This window comes from Oncorhynchus gorbuscha, linkage group LG19 (assembly GCF_021184085.1).
Source record: "Oncorhynchus gorbuscha isolate QuinsamMale2020 ecotype Even-year linkage group LG19, OgorEven_v1.0, whole genome shotgun sequence".
NCBI lineage: Eukaryota > Metazoa > Chordata > Actinopteri > Salmoniformes > Salmonidae > Oncorhynchus > Oncorhynchus gorbuscha.
In genome coordinates, this window is record NC_060191.1 from 43,250,336 (window position 1) to 43,270,811 (window position 20,476).

The following is a 20,476-nucleotide window of genomic DNA, read 5'->3' on the forward strand; positions in this document are numbered from 1 at the left end:
GAGAAGTTGAGGCTAAAACAGCTAGGCCCACCCTGGCTGTTCTTCTGTCTACTGAGGCAACTCTCCCTCTGATACACACTCGTTCTCCTTCCTCTCTGGCTGTTCAGTTCAGCTGTGTTACTCTCTCTGTGAGAACCCTCCATGTCGTCTACTACCGGTGAGAGAAGTCAGAATCAGAAGAAACGGCTCTAAAGCCTTTGAGATTTTATAGATTTTATAGATTTGTATAGATTTGTATAGATTTTAAATCAGGTTCTCTAGATCTCATCTGATATAATACAGATTGTGAGAAGTCTAATTGTGGGAACAAGGAGGATAAATACCTGCACATTTACTTAAATGTGATTCCCCTAAAATCCCCTTTAGATGTAAGCCCCCTCCTGTCTGAACTTGCTTGTTGCCGTAGTGTCTCTGTGGGGCCAGCTGTTGATTAGTTATCTTCAGATGTCAGTGATGCTGAGAGCGCCTTAATTAGTGAGATGCATTCTCAATTGTTGATCTTATCTGGAAACAGATGTCAGAGGGAGGAACTCCCCCTCCCTCCCTCGGTCCCTAAGTGACTGTTACCCTCGCGCTGATGCAAAGCAGTCCCCCCCCCCCTTCATCTCACCCGCTCTGTGCCCATTCCAACAGCACTGCCTTACTCTCCAAATAAGCAAATATATATAGAACCTACAGTGTCGTTAGCAGTACAGGGTGGAACCCTGCTATAAATCCCAGGCCTGTCATGTGGACAAATCAGTAATTCTAAATTAATCTAAACCTTTACATACATTTTTTACCAAAATGAGTGAGAAAGCAGATCGCAAGCTGAGAAAACCTTGTTTTTTTATGTGATCACCAAACAGGTCTAAAATCCATCGATAAGAATTGATGGCTTGTGATTGGATGATGCCTGGTCAGTCGTTGCTGGAGATTGGCCAGAGCTATGCGCAGGCTGAGTGACATGGAGGGTGTTATGATGAGGACCAATGCACACACAGGGGGAGTCTGGGGGTCTAGGGGAGGCAGAAGCACCGAGACATATAGGTATAGAGGAAACTTACCCAGGATCTCTGATCTGGCATACGAAACTGAGGGGCGGGACAGAAGGAAAAGAGCAGTCAGAACCAGGAAGTAGACCACGGATCAACAGCTTTTTATTGGAAACACATGGGCATTGGTTGGGGGATGAGGATGTCACAAGGGGTCAGGTGACTTGGTAACAAACCCCTAACCCAAAAATGTACAACTGCAAAATAAAGAGCCCCTGTGGTCAGAGTGTTTCTGCGACTGATTTGTGTGTCCAAACATCGTAAAGTAATAAAAATGGCCTAAACGCTGTTACTGTTTCTACTGATAGGACACCTCATTAAGCCACGTGCCACGGCCATGTGGCGTTACAGAGTTAGAGACTGGTTCACAGAGTGTGGAGAGGGGACATAAATCAGACGGCTCAAACAGCCAGTAAAAACCAGGCCTGAAACGGTCAGTAAAAAACAGCAGACCCTGAGAAAATCTTTTCACTTTTCCTACGGGCCAATTTTCACTGCTGGGGAGAGCGAACGCATGAATGTCAACGCATGTCAATACACACACACACACTGAGTCACGCTACACACAATAGAGAAATCACAGGCAGCGTAGAGTCCGGGGGCAAAATTCTGCAACTTTAAAAGGGTATCATTTTTTATATTTTAGTCAAAGACACATATGTGAGGACGTGTCACTTTGTGCCCTTTTCAGTCTCCCACATTCTCCCACATCTGGTTCAGATAGCTGAGAACAGGACAGACCAGACCCAAACATGCTTTAGCATGGATCAGGCTGAACACTGGCTCTGGTCCCCATCACAACCAGACCACCTCGGACCACCCCCAGATTGACTCACCGTGCCTGGGCCTCAAAACCAAAAAGAGCCCCTGGTCTGGCTGTCTTTGTGAAGCTACAGAAACACTGAGATAGGACAGGACGTACCTGTGGATGGAAGAGGAAGCCGGGGGCGGGCCGCATGTACTTGTCTTTCAGAGCCTCAAACGGATCGTTCATCTTCCTCTTCTCAACCCTGCTAATATTACAACTCTATCAGTTCTTAGACACCGACACTAAAATACATTCACATCCAACGATATAGGAAAAAGTACCTATAGGAAGTTAAAGACACATATTGCTAACACATAATATAATAACACACAATGGGTCTAAATGAGTCTGATAGTGAGTGATATTTGAACTGGGGAGGTTTAGTTCTAGAGATTCACAGTACCTGTAGATTGGGTCCATGAAGAAGGGGGTGGGCCTAGCGTGCTGCAGAGAGGTGTCGGCTTTAGGAAGCTCCACCCCTGCCGTGTCTTCTCCAAACACGTGGATCTTCTTCGACTCCTCCCTCCGGGAGGTGCGGCTACTGCTGCGGTGCCTCGGGCCGCCCATGCTCAAATCCAGCGGCTGGTCCTGATTGGTGGAACGTGAGGAGGCCTCCGGTTTGGAATTGGAGACGGGGGTAAAGGGGCGGGGACCTTCTCCTCCTGCTTGCGCTTGGTGGTAAGGTCAAAGGGCGACTCAGAGGTCCTGCTCTGGCCTTTCTTGGTGGGTTCATCAGGTGGGGACTGGTGCTCCCCCTTGAGACCTGGAGGTCTGAGCTCTCTCTCTGGGAAGGGGTAGACGGGTGGGGAGAAGGTTGGGAAGAAGGGCAGGGGGAACATGGAGGGGTAGGGCAGGGTGCCTACCTTCTTGTCCTGCAGGCCCGCCAGCCCCGTGGAGCCAAAGTACCTCTCAGCGATGGAGGCGATGGCCTTGATGGAGTCATTGACCGCCCCTGAGACAGCCGTGTGCTCATCCAGCGAGGGAGGGAACAAGGCGGGGCCGCCTTGGAACTCCTTAGTATGGTTACTGGTCTGGATGGTGGGGCTCTGGGGGCCTCCGCCCGCCTTCCTCTTGGGCCCCTTCCCGTTCTCCCGGGGTGCCCTCTCCCGCTGGCCTTCGCTCTCCATGTCGCTCTCCAGCTCCGAGCCTGACGTGGTATCCAGGTCGCTCCCACTGGGCGTGCTCACGTCATCCAGGTCGCTGCTCTCTGATTGGCTGCTCATCTTGCCGCCGCCATGCCTCTGCTTGGAGGAGGAGCCCTGGGCCTGTCGCTGCTCTGTCCCCTGAGGCTGCTCGTTGCCGGGCGATGCCTCCTTACGGAGGGTCTTGAGCAGCTCTCTGGCCTCCTGGGCCCTGGGGCTGGGCGACAGGAGGGGGCCCTTGCTGTGCTCCGTACCTGGACCTGGGGGCCGTCTGACTGGGGAGGTGGCCGGGATGAGGGTGGGTCGGTGGTACAGTCCAGAAGAGAACAGGCCCGGGAAGCTGAAGGGGAAGCCAGGGGCGGATGGAAACGTCAGGCCACTGTGGTGCCGGTTCCCAAAGTAGTCTGCCAGGCTGGCACTGCTGTGCCCCATCCCACCCATAGCGGCCTTGTCCATGGCACCAGGGACACCGGGGAGAGACATGCCCTGGGCATGAGCGAACAACCCCCCTGCCGTGAAATGGTTCTTGCCCTCACAGAAGCGCCGGTGCTTGTTGAGGGAGGAGGTGGTGCTGAACATCTGGCCACAGTCCTTACACTTGATCTGGGTGCGGCAGTCGGCGTGCATGCGCTTGTGGCGGCACAGGTTGGAGAACTGCGTATAGGACTTGTGGCACACCTCGCCTGCAGGGAGAGGGAGACAGACACGGGACATTCAGAGAAATGTCCAACACCACATACACCCACACATACACAGAGTACATCTCCGACCATAAGGGCCAAGAGTTTTCCCTTAGATCCAGTCGTAAGGAAAACCACCAGGCTTTAGTCGTGACACTACACATGCATTTCAGGATGGTGGACTACAGTACATGAGAGACTGGCTGGGTGTCCTAGTCTGAGAATGTTATTTCAGTGAGGCGAAGGGGGGGATGAGTCGCCAGATCCTAGCATTGTCATGGGGCTTTGTTCCTCGGGGCTGAGACTGAGTCAGTGGAAGGCATCACCTGCACATGAAACACAGTGCACCTCTGGGCATTGTGCTCCCAGGGTCAGACTCCCAAGGAGACTGTAAACAAACACATACGTACACGTACATACACACGCGTGTGCACACAGACATGCATACACATTCATAGATATTCACAGAACTCACAATAGACAAGAACACAGATATGAGTGCACACACACACACACATACACACACACACATAGATTTATGCAGACACATTCACAGATATTAAAATATCACATAACGCATGACACACACACACACACGCACACACACTCACTTGCAGACACACGGCACAATGGCTCTATTTTGAGCCTGTGAAGGAAGCAGAGTTGAATGAATCCTATCCTGCAGGTCCGGGTTCCCAGGGACAGGGCTCACGTCCTCCGCTGCCCGCCTCCCCTCACACCCCTCACACCCCCCACTCCCCCCTGTCCCTGTCATCTAGCTCACTGTAACCTTCCCACAGTCCCACAGTCCCTTCCCTGTCTGACCCCGTGGACGCCAACCCTGCTATGTGGCAGACCCCATTGTTGAACAGAACATAGTGGCTCGACCAGGGGTCTCCAACAGGTTGACCACAAGTAGCTCACAGCCCACCAATGAGTAGCTCGCTAAACAATTCTTAAAGTTCCTGCTATTTTTCAGGTTTTCCACTGAAAACTGTCACAAACAAATCTCATAAGAATCAGACACTTGAAGCTCTCAGCTACTATCTAATCAACGCAACACTGACATTATCTCACCCCTGGTTAGCCACTATTGGCTTAAAAAGCCAAACAAAGTCTGCCAATTGATTTCCACCAATATTGCCCTGTCTGTCTGTGTGCTTCGAACGTTTGTCTATCACTCCGTGTGTAGCAGGTTTATGTGAAAACCATATTGTGGGTTGACAGAAACACTTTCCCCAAAACCTTCTCAATGAAATGATAACTGCAAAGTAGCCTTACTTAGCAGAAGTATATCATTTGTATCTATTATTTGCACACTTTGCTATGACATGAGCAGCAGCAGTACAGAACCATCATTCCTCATTCGCTCGGTGAGCTATTAAAGGGCCAGACCAAAAAAAAGTATTCTCAGTAGCTTGTGACATTTTTTAAAGTAGCTCTCAATCTAGAAAAGGTTGGAGATCCCTGTGCTAGATGATAGCTAGATTTAAAAAAACAAAACAAAAACAGTATAGAGATCATATCTATACATACAGTAGCTTCTGGATAATAGCCATTCTGTTTCATATTCTCTATTGGAATTCTCTATTTTATATATTATTTATTTTTACATTGGCATCCGTAAAAATGGAAAGTGGATGACAATTTCATATCAAAACATACTCTTAAAAAATATGTATGATATTGAATAATATTGTAGTTTATAGGAATGTGATTGATTCAAATATTTACTCATCACAATATAAAGTATGCCGTCTAACGGTGTTTCTTTTTTCATATGGTGGTTTGGAAATGTACTGGGAAACGTGTGAAAGACAATGACGTGCATACCGTGCTGTAATAATGAATGCTCTTTGAATCCAGGGCAAAGGTCACAGAGTGAATGATTATGTCTTCGAGGGAGTCAACGTCGTAATTGATCAAGAGATGTTGAGTCTAGGCGTAAATATTTGATGCGCCTGAGGCTCGTTGGATAACGTGGGTGTTGTTATCCGTTTCCTCTCTGTTGTAGAACGAGTAGAAGCCCGTGGCTGTAAATCACATACTGCTGACATTTACAGACTTACAACAGACACACATGACACACAGGGTGTGAGGGACCTGATCCACTCCACACGTGTGTTTTGTCAGGTCTCCATAAACTGTAACTAAATATTATAAACACATTCCTGTGAAGAGCAGCTTTGAGTAAGACAGCCCCAGTGTCTGAATGAAAGACCAGGGCCGGAATGTTCCTCAGACAGACACAGCCACAGAATTTCTACCTTGGTACAAACACACACATGCATGTACACACACACACACACACACACACACACACACACACACACACACACACACACACACACACACACACACACACACACACACACACACACACACACACACACACACACACACACACACACACACACACACACATGGACACACACATGGACACACACACACACACACACATGGACACACACATGGACACACACACACACACGCTGACCGACATACTGTTCACACAGACAAACAAAGACGGAAGACGGACACACACATGGTCTCTGTCAGGGCCGTCAGGGCTGAGGGCTGAGGGCGTTCTGTCTTTTTACACAGGCATTAGCTTTTTTCAAACCTGCATATTTTCAACTGATTACTGCAAATGTACTCCCATTCGGAGCACGGTGGAGGGGACATGTGGTTGCTATTTGCGTGGAATGGTGCATTTAGAGGGGAGGGGGGAGATGGTGGTCCGCAGGCGGACCAAGCCCCTCTGTCCTGCATGTGGGGTCACGGAGCTGGGGTCAAAGGGTGAAGATCACTGTGCTTTGTGTGTGAGGTGAAAGTGTGAAAAATCATTATTGGGGCCAGAAGATTTTCCTGACTACCTGACCTAACAAGGAAAAACTCTGAAAATGTGTTTTCTCTGAAAAGCAAAACTGGGGTCTGGTCATCATGTGTTGTGGTTCTGGTTGTAATGTTTGACCACAGGGTTGGCATTTACAGGGAGTGTGAAAGAGAGTGGGATCAAATGTATGAGCTCTGGGGTCAACGGGGGGGGGGGTCATGGATGGTTGAACAGGTCAATGTGTGGGACAACAGTAGGGTTAAAACGTGAGGTCATAGTGTGAGGTCATTACTAGGGGTCATTGGGTCAACAAGGTGTGCGATTGCTGAGATGGGGGCATGGGACACGTACTGCTGTTGTTCAGCTAGTAACAGAAATACCATTCTCCTTCAAAATAGCACTCCCCTGTGACTACAATTCCTGTGGAATGAAACATTTTATGTTCTCCTTATGCAATCTTGTATATTATAGATATGTACATATTACCAAAATCAACATGCCACTTTCAAAATGTCAAAAGTCAGTACCATTCAACATTAATACTACAATCACAACATATTATATTCAATGATATTCAAAATTGATAGATAATAAATAATACCAAATAATATAAATTAATATTAAAGTGCTACTGTATGGAGTTTTTTTTAAAGTACTTAAAGGACTGCTATATAAAGGGGCATTTGACCCTAAAACCACTTTTTCACATAGTTCTCATCAGAGTACCCTTAATATGGTTTAACATTTTATTTTGCACATATATGTACAAGCCTCATAGCTATTATAATAGAAGTTCTGTGTTTACTTCCTGGAAAATTCTCATGAATATGCTAAATGAATCCTAAAGAGATGTTTTGCTCTTGCTTGATTTAGGGCTTCAGGAGACAGGAAGCAACATATCTTGAAAAGTTGAATGTTGATATGCACAATTTTCTGGGACAGTATCAAAAGTGGACTAATGAAGAATATATGAAGAAATGGTTTTCAAGTTAAAATTCCCCTTTAAAACAATGAGAGGGTCAAAATAGGTATGGGACTGCGTTAAAATCTATCATGGAGTAACTCACATGTCAACTAGTATTATGTACCAGGTCAGAACATAAGAGACGGGGCGTCTTAGCGATTTTTCTAAATGAGTTCTAACAAGCTAGTAGAATATGTGGAAAAAGCGTGCAGACTTACATATGAAGGGTCTGAGTGACTTACATATGAAGGGCTTGACACTGCTGTGGATGTGCTTGTGCTGCTTCAGGCCAGAGGACGTGGCAAAGGTCTTCCCGCAATCGGGACAGGCGTGAGCCCGCGCCCCCACGTGCTGCGAACGGATGTGCCTCTGCAGGTTACTGGGGTCTGTGAACACCTGCTGGGGGGGGGGGACGAGAGGGATACACAGGGGGGTCACCCATCTGCGACTATGGATACAGTATATATAGGAGATAAATGCATGTACATGTACACTTGTTCACACATTCAATTCAACACAAAATATACTCTAATACGGGGCTCTCCAACCCTGTTCCTGTAGGTTTTTGCTCCAACCCCAGTTGTACCTAACCTGATTCAGTTTATCAACCAGCTAATCATTAGAATCAGGTATGCTAGATGAGGGTTAGAGTGAAAACGTACTGGATGGTAACTTTCCAGGAACAGCGTTGGAGAGCCCTGCTCTAGTAACATACACCTACCTACCCACCCGAACACAACTGTACCTTTGAGCAGGTACATGACTGTACCTTTGTGCAGTTTTCACATTCGTAGTGCTTGCCACTGTCATGTGACATCTGATGACGAATCAGGTTGGATTTCCAATTGAAGGCCTTGGGGCACTGGTCACACTTGTATTCCCTCTCCTCCGAGTGAGACAGAGAGTGAGCTTCCAGACTGTAGGACAGACAGACAGACAGACAGACAGACAGACAGACAGACAGACAGACAGACAGACAGACAGACAGACAGACAGACAGACAGACAGACAGACAGACAGACAGACAGACAGACAGACAGACAGACAGACAGACAGACAGACAGACAGACAGACAGACAGACAGACAGACAGACAGACAGACAGACAGACAGACAGACAGACAGACAGACAGACAGACAGACAGACAGACAGACAGACAGACAGAGACAGAGGAACATTATTCCAACCCTCTGCCTCACTAGCCTCTCAACTAAAAACAACCCAATAAAGTAACATGAACGAAGTGTGCAAACAAGGACCTTACCCAGGATCAATAACAGTTCAAAAGACAACTATAGATTCAGGTTGATATGCAGCCGTCATCAGGCATGTGAGGGGGGTGCAGGTTGAGTGACATAGAGGGGTTCTGAGCTGAGTGGCACCGGTCCTATCAACAAGGGGGAATGAGGACGCCTTCTCACCTCTGGAGGTCGGGGAACACCTGATCACACTCCTTACACTCCTGGGGGCCGTCGTGGTTGAGGCCGTCGTGGTTGAGGCTGTGGGACAGGTGCAGGTCATGGGGCTCCAGGCCTTCGGGGCCTTCCAGGTCACTACTGTCCCCTCCAGGGTTCCCCAGGAAGGCTGAGGTGGGTGTCCCACACGGAACCTTCTGGTGGTCCAGCAGCTCAGAGACAGACTCAAAGAGCTGGTCACAATCATCACAGCGATATTGTCTCTCCTCTGGACAGGGGGGAGTAAGGGGAAGAATGTCTTAAGTGTGTGTGTTTGTGTATGTGTGTTGTTTATGTGTGTGTGTGTGTATGTGTGTATATTTGTGTGTGTGTGTGTGTGTGTGTGTGTGTGTGTGTGTGTGTGTGTGTGTGTGTGTGTGTGTGTGTGTGTGTGTGTGTGTGTGTGTGTGTGTGTGTGTGTGTGTGTGTGTGTGTGTGTGTGTGTGTGTGTGTGTGAGAACTGACCGTGCATATCAGGAGCCATGCTGTCACATGAATAATCCTCTGCCTTCATGTACAGAAGCAGCTCCTCTCCTGGTTGGATCTCTCGAGTCACTCTGTAGAAAATCTGCAGAACACACACACACACACAGATTTAAACATATGACATTACAGTATATCCATACATGAGTACACACGCACACACTCAAAACCTTGCCGACCAACACCATATGAATCACACACCTCCACTTTACTGAAACAAGAACACTGATGCAGAAAGCAAACAAATGTTGCCTCAACACACACACACACACACACAGTTTAGAAAACAGGGAGGATATTGGGGGCCGAGCGTGAAGCAGAGAGGACCACATAATATGTCAGTAGTAGAATGCTCTCAACACGGCTGGACCTCAGAGGAAGAGGCAGTAAAACGTGTTGGGAGATGTGATACTGCTGCAGTGCATGGTGACATATTTGTGATGCCGTGTGTGTGTGTGTGTGTGTGTGTGTGTGTGTGTGTGTGTGTGTGTGTGTGCGTGCGTGCGTGCGTGCGTGCGTGCGTGTGTGTGTGTGTGTGTGTGTGTGTGTGTGTGTGTGTGTGTGTGTGTGTGTGTGTGTGTGTGTGTGTGTGTGTGTGTGTGTGAGTAGGCAAAACTCCACCTGCCCACTCTATACCAGTATCATGCTATGCTTTATCAAAAAGGACTGTTATATGCTCATGGTCCTAGTGCACGGTGACATAAATATGGAGAGATGACCAGTACTAAGGGTCACATGACTACCTGTGGTGCTACATGTATACAGTACACAGTCAAAGGCAAACACTTACATGCACAGCATATACGCTACGCCACACACAAACACACATTCACAGACACTACTACACACTACACACACAATCTACACAATATAAAACACTCCAAGGTGTGTGCATGTGGGGGGGGGGGCTATAGTGGATGGGTCATCTGAGAGACCCTGAGATCTGTGGGACTTCCCATACGAACACAATAGATGCTCTGCCAAACAATCACAGATGGCGTTATTTTTGGCACGCCTTGAAAGTTTAACTTACTAACTTCCCTTACAGCTCCGTGGTGACATTTGGACGGGAAGGGGGGGGGGTTATTAGGAATATGACAGGGGAGACACAGGGACACTGACAAGGGCGCGGGTCACAGGGACACTGGCCCTGGGAGATAACGTACCCGGCTCGCCATGACATCAGTGCTGTGTGGCGGCAGCGAGGGCGAGGGCCGAGCGTCCTGGTCAGAGGGGAGCCAGCCTCGACCCAATTGTTCAGGAGGAGAATGCAGGGAACTGAGAGGGTCCAAATAGCCGAGCGGCTAGCTCTCTCAGCTGCCCCCCCTTCATCTGTATAGAGCCCCCCTCTCACCCCCTCCCAGCTCCTTCTTGTCGGTCTAGCGCGGTCAACAGCTCTCGGTCCAGGACTTTTGCCCTCAGACCAACAGGCCACAATAATATGGATGGTTGGGAACAATAACAGACCAGTTCAGACAGCCATCTAGGGCTGCAGGGATTCCGCCCTCAGAAACTGATAGAGTCTTTGAAAAGCTATCAGGGGTACAGCTAGCCTGATCCCAGATCTGTTTGTGCTGTCTTGCGTGACAATGAGTGACAAAGAGTTGGCAAGACAGCACAAATTGATCTGGGTTTAGGTTACAGCCGCTAGTGGACCGTGGCACAGAAGAGGCAGAATGTGGCCGCGGGGAGCAAGTTACTGCAGCTAGTATCTCTGCTCTTGTGCAGATGGTATACAATCTGGCACACAGGCACTGCAGTGAGTATCAACATGGGGGAATTCCCCTCAGCAACACCCCTTCCCTGTGGGCCGCCACAGACAAACACTCAAACACACACAAACAAGCATACCGTACACACCCCGAAACACACATACACGTAAGCACGCAAACACACACACACACACACACACACACACACACACACACACACACACACACACACACACACACACACACACACACACACACACACACACACACACACACACACACACACACACACACACACACACACACACACACACACACACACAAACTGGTTGAACGTTTCTGCACTGTACAGATCTCCAACTCCTCTCAAAAAGCCTTATGAGTTGCCCCTATAAGGGCTGGCTGACACAGAATGAGAGAAGCCTAGTCTGGGGCTGTAAACGGACAGAAGCTAGAAATAACAGAGAGCTAGATAAGAACAGGGTTTGAGTTCACACTGTGAGAGCCAGCCAGCCACACCTTTGGACTAGACGAGAACCAACGAGGATAGAGAGCCCCAAGCCTTGACCTCCAGAGCCCCAAGCCTTGACCTCCAGAGCCCCAAGCCTTGACCTCTAGAGCCCCAAGCCTTGACCTCTAGAGCCCCAAGCCTTGACCTCTAGAGCCCCAAGCCTTGACCCCTAGAGCCACAAGCCTTGACCTCTAGAGCCCCAAGCCTTGACCTCCAGAGCCCCCAAGCCTTGACCTCTAGACCCCCAAGCCTTGATCTCTAGAGCCCCAAGCCTTGATCTCTAGAGCCCCAAGCCTTGACCTCCTGAGCCCCAAGCCTTGACCTCCAGAACCCCAAGCCTTGACCTCCAGAGCCCCAAGCCTTGACCTCCCGAGCCAGCCAGAAGTCACAGGATACACAATCATTACTAGACTTTATTACCTTGCATTATCAACGGGGGATTGGGCTAACATAAAAGACAAGGAGGCACTGAGGATAGGTACCTAGAAAAACACGCATACTCACACGCACACACACACATAGACAAACACATGAGCAGACACATGCACAAACATGCACACACACAATACACTCTCCCTCTTTCTCTCCCTCTCTCTCTCTCTCTCTCTCTCTCTCTCTCGCTCTCTCTCTCTCTCACTCTGTTTCTTGTAGAGGTCATAACTACAGACGTATCAGAGGCTATTATCTTGGAGAAGTGGGTTGCCTTGACATCATTAGTCACAAGTGCAAACAAAGAGTCCGATTTTCCTCTGGACACTGACCCGCCCTCTCTGTTCCTCCAACGTCCTTCCTCTCAGATAGGTCATCTATCAGGTATGCCAGCCACCAGCTAGAGTCCCGATCTAGGATCAGGTCCTCCCTGTCTATATAATTGTATTCATTATGATCCAAAAGACAAAACTGACACTAGATCAGCACTTCCACACTGAGACACTCAGCTCTCCAGTCTATTTCTATGATCACAGAACCTTTCACACATTAAAACAGTCAATTCATCCACTTCATGTCTCTTTGTGCGGCGTGGGAGAATCAATATGGCTAATGAGATTAGCCCTCATATCCATCCACAGTCTTATGAAAGAGTCTTTAGTCGCTCGTCAGATCATGAGAATTACACCGCTAATCCATTTAGCCTTCAGCCTGTTCCATGTAGGCTACTGTACGTGTGGGATATGGTTGAGACATTTCCCAAACTAAATGTACTTCAAATCTGTTCTCTGTACAATGCTCAGTGATGATCACAGGTGAATCTGACCAGAGAGCAGTTTTAGTCACCGCTACGGTGCTGAATTTTTTCAATATTTTTTTGTACCCTCCAACAGATCTGATCTCAGATCATTGATTGAATGAGACCCAATAGTCACCGACTGCATTGCAGAACGTTGATGAATAGTTATTTTTATCGGTAATAACACTGTTTAAAATAACATGTTTACACATGTTTGTACTTTATAGCTAAGACATGATCACACACTCCATACTGCTGCAGCACTACGCAAGCCTTGCTATTCTCTATGCCCGAACATACACACACACACACGCACGCGCACGCACACACACACACACACACACACAAGTAGGAACCCCTGACTGTTCTTCTAGCTCTCTTTCTTCTCTCTCCTCCCTTCCTCCACTCCCCTCTTCCTCTCCTTTACTTTCCTCGCCCTCTTGAGATTGGACATAAAGTTTTATTATAAACAGGACTAGGTCAGAAATAAGAGGATGGAAGCCAGGTTAGTCCACAATGTGGGACTGATTGTGTAAGAGGGTGTAATATGTGCTTTCAGGCTGACTTCACAGTCAGCACTTCCCAGCAGCTGTAAAACCTGTTGGAAGGAGGTAAGGGACGACATTCCTCACATCCAGCTTTAGGATGAGGAGCACGGGGAGCCATCAGAACCGCAATGAACATACACATAGTCCTGCTCAAGGGCCCGATCCTGCACAGCGTGTGGATTACGAGGCATATAAAAGACAAACAAACACACACATTCATACTCTGATAGAAACCGGCATAACTGACAGACTTTCCTGACATCCAACCAGACCACTTCACTTTACACACGTCATTTACGCCTCGACGGGCTTTGTGGGCCATTGCTGTGCTATGAGGAACACGAGGGTTGACCGGAAGACATATGAAGACAGTGTTGTGACAGTGTGTGGTACCTAACAATAATCTCATCACAGCCTTGTCCATGATCCAGGCCAGACTTAGACAGACACCCGAGCAGCACCACAGTGAAGACAGTCAGTCACACCTCAGAGAGAGGGCCAATCAGAAGGCTACGTCAAACACTGCATCACATTGGCCTGCGTCTCAAATGGCACCCTATTCCCTACATAGCGCACTACTTTGGACCAGAGCTCTTATAGGGGGCATACACAGTGCACTATAGCAAATAGGGTGACAACTGGGACACACCCATTGGGATTCATTATACTACCGTGTCAAATAGGGATCTGAAGTCGTCTTCCTCTCAAAATACACTTTTCCTAAATCATTTGTGTTAAACAATCGTTTGTATAGTGACGTTATGATAATGTTAATGATGAGTACAATCATGATGACAATGTTTCTAGTTACAAATTACATCCAGTCATCAATATTACATCTGAAACCGATTCCTTATCTGTTATCTGCAACATATACAAGTAATTTAGAAGCTATTTATGAAGAAGTAATGAAAAGTGATGCAAACGTTTCTATCAATGTATCTTCCATCAAGACATGGAATGCACTGTCCATGACAAATAAAGTCTCCCTTACTATCGGAGTGTGTGTGTGTGTGTGTGTGTGTGTGTGTGTGTGTGTGTGTGTGTGTGTGTGTGTGTGTGTGTGTGTGTGTGTGTGTGTGTGTGTGTGTGTGTGTGTGTGTGTGTGTGTGTGTGTGTGTGTGTGTGTGTGTGTGTGTGTGTGTGTGTGTGTGTGTAATCTGAGTCCATAAAAGACGATTTAACCAGTGAATGAGTGAAGTGAAAATGCCCCTATGTGTCAGATAGGACTTCCTGTCCTGTCTTTCCCAGGTGAGGAGAGAAAGAGCCATGGGGCATTCCACACATATCTGGAAGTTTACAGTGCAAGCGTGTGTGAAGTGTCTGTGACTATCAGCACGGCAGCCGTGTGTGGTGTGTGTGATCTGGCCCTGTGGTCCTCGACACACCGAAGCCAAGACACAATTACACAGAAACACAACACACAGATGGGCCCTCTGAGGTAGGGTGTGTGTGTGTGTGTGTGTGTGTGTGTGTGTGTGTGTGTGTGTGTGTGTGTGTGTGTGTGTGTGTGTGTGTGTGTGTGTGTGTGTGTGTGTGTGTGTGTGTGTGTGTGTGTGTGTGTGTGTGTGTGTGTGTGTGTGAGGAGAGGGGGCCTGATACTGAACGTAGGGTGGGCTGCACAGGGGCTATCTGAACTAGATCACAATAACACCTTATAACACAACAACGGGCAGGCAGGCAGGCAGGACATGGGGGTTCACTGAGGCCCTGTGGCAGGTAGGAGGGCGGTCTTCTCTTCACATACCTGATCATCTATTTGGCACGGCGTCAGGTTGTGTTGGTGGGCCGTGGGGGAAAACTGGATGTGCTTCAGCCAGCTCCCGATATCAGGCTCGCTGGCATCCACACAGAACTTTACATGGCCCGACCCGTCCAAGATCTGGAGAGGTAGAGAGGGGAGGGGAGGGGGGGGGTTAACACTTTGATCTCTATCTGATTCTGCACAGGTTACTGTGTCCACATGGACGAACCACATACCTCCCACCGAGAAACAAGGCCACACTGTTGTGAGGCTGCAGTATTACACACGCAGGACAGGAACACACACACACACACACACACACACACACCTTGAACTGGGTCCTGCTCTCTCTCACACACACACACAAATGAAAAACCCACTCAAACTCATACACACGAACAGTCACACTCTCTATGACAGCAGTGAAACGCAATAGAGAATATCACAGTGCTGAATGTCACTGTGCTGAATTAAAAGGCATGTGTAAAACAATGTTTTTAAGACATCAAAACGAATGTATTTCTTTATTGCTGAACATTTACAATTATCCCATGAATATGGTAATAATAACGAACATATTGGAGCCACTTCACCGTGTGCAACTTGTTTCATAACAATGCTTATTATCAAGTGACCAACAAATGAAATACTGAGTTGTGCTGAATAAATTAAAGCACAAAAAGCAACCCCAAAATCAGTGTTGGTATTTTGTCGAAACAAAAAAACGGTGTAATTAAATGATTATTACACATTTATATTCGTATTAACATTTGTTGAAACATTTACTCTATTCCACAATTCCTGATATCAACTGGTTTTCTTTTTAAATAAAACGTAATATTATTATAAAGCTGAAGTTGATTGAAAAGTCTCTCAGAGGTTTGATGATGAGGATATATTGAACAATAGCGCCTAATATTTAGGAGTGAAAAGGGCCAAAACACGTTAACCCAAGCGGGCTGCGACATGCAAATAACCTTTAATGCACGCCATTCACTCAAAAGAAACAACCCGTTTTTATAAAGAACTCCCTAATTTCGACTTTATTATAAGCTATGTAGGCATAATTAACTACCCTAAAATATTCAGTAAATTAACGATATTACCATATGACCAAAGCAGGCCTATACGTAAAATAAAACATAATTCTACTTCGATAGATGCTAGGAATAGATAAATGATAGGCCTGATAATTATTCCGAAATATGATTATTTTTTACAACGAATTAAGGAGAGATATAAATCGTGTGAAAAGGCCACTGTGAAGGTCAGCCAGGACAGGAGTTCGTTGCAGGCTACACAATGTATAACATAAATTACAAATAATATAACAAAATAACAAAATAGCCTAATGCTCGTTTTTTTCTGGCCTGCCTTGAAAATGTGATAAGCACACGTGTGGGAAATGCACATAATCTTTATCTATTTGCTCAATTCCCTTTTTGCATTATGAATTAAATTCCGCAAGACAATGCAACATGACATCTTACTTATTGCCTATAATTTAAACACAAATAACGTTTTAATCAATAAAAACGAACCAATAATATGCCTATAAACACGATTTTTAAAAAAGAAAGCATATAGCCTATTACTGACATAGAAAATAAACTTGATTCGGAAACAATGATAAGTGATAACTGAATACATGAAGAAGAAGCGATACATAATGCTCTGATCCATAACGGAATACATGAAGAAGAAGCGATACATAATGCTCTGATCCATAACGGAATACATGAAGAAGAAGCGATACATAATGCTCTGATCCATAACGGAATACATGAAGAAGAAGCGATACATAATGCTCTGATCCATAACGGAATACATGAAGAAGAAGCGATACATAATGCTCTGATCCATAACGGAATACATGAAGAAGAAGCGATACATAATGCTCTGATCCATAACGGAATACATGAAGAAGAAGCGATACATAATGCTCTGATCCATAACGGAATACATGAAGAAGAAGCGATACATAATGCTCTGATCCATAACGGAATACATGAAGAAGAAGCGATACATAATGCTCTGATCCATAACGGAATACATGAAGAAGAAGCGATACATAATGCTCTGATCCATAACGGAATACATGAAGAAGAAGCGATACATAATGCTCTGATCCATAACGGAATACATGAAGAAGAAGCGATACATAATGCTCTGATCCATAACGGAATACATGAAGAAGAAGCGATACATAATGCTCTGATCCATAACGGAATACATGAAGAAGAAGCGATACATAATGCTCTGATCCATAACGGAATACCGGTTAAGAACACCAATCGACGTTTATGTTGCCTACAATATTTCATAATGTCTGATGAAAACGTATTGACTCACTCTTTAAAAATACTTGTCAATAGTTTTGACAATTCATTTATATTGAGAGCTCATACAATTAATGACCATAATTGTATCACTGAGAAAGAACACGTTAGAATGTTCGTTTGGTCATAAAAAAACAAGGTTACAGAATAGATCGCTGCTTACCGTGGTAAATCCTCTGCACAATTGGTGCAACAATACAATATCTGCAAATACGACGTGCGCAGAAATAATTTAAATAAAATAAAAAACAGTTGATGAAAACTGCAATGCCTTGTTTGGAAATAAGCACAAAAATGTGAAAAAGTATCGTTCGTTTAGTTTTGCTCCATTTGTGTAGTGCCCTGTGTTCTTGAAAGCGCCAAGGGATTTAACAGTGTATTTTCTCTTTCTCCGACCCACAAGACGTTTGCTCCTCTCTCTCTCTCTCTCGCTCGCTCGTTTATTGTCATGTAGACACCGGCATAATCCCTAGGCACATTAACTTGGTCCAAGTTGAGCCCGTCCGCGCGAGCCCGTCTCGTCCGCTCCTCTCTTTCTGAACCTTCACTGTTCCCAGGTGTCAGCGCGGCGGAGCGAGCGACGATTCAACTTTTCCTTTCTCTCTCCCCCCGGCGCGTGATAGTGAGATGGAAGGATCGCCCACCTACTTGCGCGTCCCGTACTGTGTGATGTGTGTGTTTCTGTTTCACGGACTGTCTCTTAAAGAGGATCTTGCTCGCCCATCCATAGAGAGCAATGCAAAACGGGCTATCTTGCCTGTCCGCAGTCGGAAGTTGAGCGACGCTACCCGCAGTAAATTTTAAAGTGACAGGGGACCGGTGGAGAGGCGAGGTCAGAGAGAGGTCGGGATGGGCTTCTATGGGATTGACTACATACACACACCAGCCCAATTTGCCTTTGATGAAACCACCGAATAATTATGCAATCATTCGCGTTTCACTCGTTTTTCCCTAAGCAACGAGAGGGGTGGGTTCGCGGCTCACTCCAAGCCCAGTTAAAGCACAAAATGCTATTAGCTTAGACTACTGAATGATGACAGTGACTCTCATCTAAGAATATTGTACATTTAAAAAACAATTGTGTTATTAATAAAATACGTAATGGCGTGTAAAAGGCATTGTTTTAATTAAATAAAGCCTCATTAATAGTCCAAGTGAAAACAACAACTTTTATTGTTAGGCCTAAGTGACGCGTTCCTTGTTTGCTTGGAGCACCTGTTTTACGGGACAGACAAGGCATGCGCCCCAGTGACCTGTCTCGCCCTCGCCGCTCTGAGAGACGTAGGACGCAGGTGACCAACATGCCGTCGTCCTGCATGGTGTTGTTACACACATTTCTAAACATGCCAATCCAATTTATAGCTTTCTAAATATGATTCTGCTAAGCTTGATCTGCAATGAATGGTAACAGCTTGCATATACAGCAGGGCCAACATACATACATACAATTAAGACTTTTTCCTGATTGTATTGTTGTTGTTGCTTGTTTGTATGTTTCAATTTTTTTTTTATAATAATAATTTTCACTCTTTTTTCTTAACATTTATGTCCAACTCTAAACTCTTTTGGATAATCAAATCGGAAAAAAAATAGACCACTTAGAATAATAGAAAAGTAGGCTATAGCCTACTTGGTTATTCAGGGCAAGCATGAACAGGAGTCTATAATGTTCTGGGAGAGGGTGAGGGGAGTGGGGGTGCGAAGAGATTATTAATATGTCTCAGTGGCCGCTATCTGTGACATTGACCTTCTATCCCAGATAATTCCCATTGTTTGATGAAATTGCAGAGCAAATGTGCAGGAAGGACAGGAAAAATCATGTGTAAATAAGGTGGACCTCGCCAGAGATTCCCATAGTCCGCGCTGCTTGAGAACCCAAAAGAGCCCCCGGTCCGCAGCTCATTGATTTCCTGCCTTTCCTCGACTTGTCCATTGTTGGAAGCCTTTTTAATTTAGCCATAAATTGGGAAAGCTCAAGCTATGAGCTGTTCTATTTTCTTCCTGTCAGGATGAGGGATTTGTTTTATGATCCATTGTGTATTAAATGCAAGTAATCTGGGAAAGTGATTGGCCGGGCCTCTCCGGGTCTGATCGAGGATTCTGATAGAGACCCAGAGCTCTTTCTGAAAGGGAGGAAACGTTTGTGGATAAACAAGGGTTTTGTGGTATCACTAGCAGGTCCGAGTGACCAGGGTAAATTGGGGTAAATGTAGATTGGACCAGAGACCGCTCACGGTTTCTCAGCCTGTACTTCTCTCCCTAGTCGGGAGATGGCGTTCTCAACTGAACAAACTTTTACAAGGTATTAGTTGCCTTTCAATGCGTTCTTTAATGCCATACAGACATTGTGATAGGTGTTTTCTTTAGTGGAGAATTGAACAGGGTTTAGATTCATGGATAGCCTAAATTTGAGTTGTAAGCCTTCCATACTGAACGACGTTCCCAGCCTGTGTGCCTATATCTCCTGAGAAAAGTGCATCAGTCAAGCGCGGAGACCCTGAGTTATTGAGATGGGGGTCATTGCTTTCTCGTCCGCAGAATTGCAGCACACAACATCTTCTACACTAAAGCGTTAAATTGCTAGATGAGACATGAAAGATTCAGTTGCATGGGCCTGAATATATAATCACCTGAACGACCTACAATACATTTCTTGGATCCACAATAAGAGGAGCCGTGGAAGTGAATTTTAAAACATTTGTTCATTTGTTAAAGCCCCCATGTATAGTGTTTTAAACCATAGTCTAATTTATGTTTATTTGAAAAACTCGCCATATAGTCTAGTCCATTACATTACGTAAGTATATTAAATAGTTCGGCGCTATCAAAAGAACCCAAGCCTTTGTTATTATGATTATAGCACATAAAGTGTGTAATAGCTGTTTAATAACAGATTACAAACCAAAAAGCCTGCTCGAGGCTTTTGTTATATTTCTCCTATTTTACGCCACTTACCGTTTCATTCTGATTTGGGTGACACTTCACATCTGCGG

The 20,476-nt window shown here is 46.0% G+C and overlaps 1 protein-coding gene across 1 annotated transcript in view; it reads right to left on the reverse strand.

The window, feature by feature from the left end:
• The window catches only part of LOC124006191 (histone-lysine N-methyltransferase MECOM-like), a 245,601-nt gene that overhangs the window by 12,709 nt on the left and 212,416 nt on the right, over positions 1-20,476 (reverse strand). Inside the window, 9 exon segments of the mRNA XM_046316034.1 lie at positions 1,047-1,073; positions 1,957-2,044; positions 2,246-2,450; positions 2,453-3,667; positions 7,707-7,860; positions 8,234-8,381; positions 8,886-9,147; positions 9,384-9,486; positions 15,148-15,282. Coding sequence (XP_046171990.1) covers positions 1,047-1,073; positions 1,957-2,044; positions 2,246-2,450; positions 2,453-3,667; positions 7,707-7,860; positions 8,234-8,381; positions 8,886-9,147; positions 9,384-9,486; positions 15,148-15,282 — 2,337 coding nt within the window.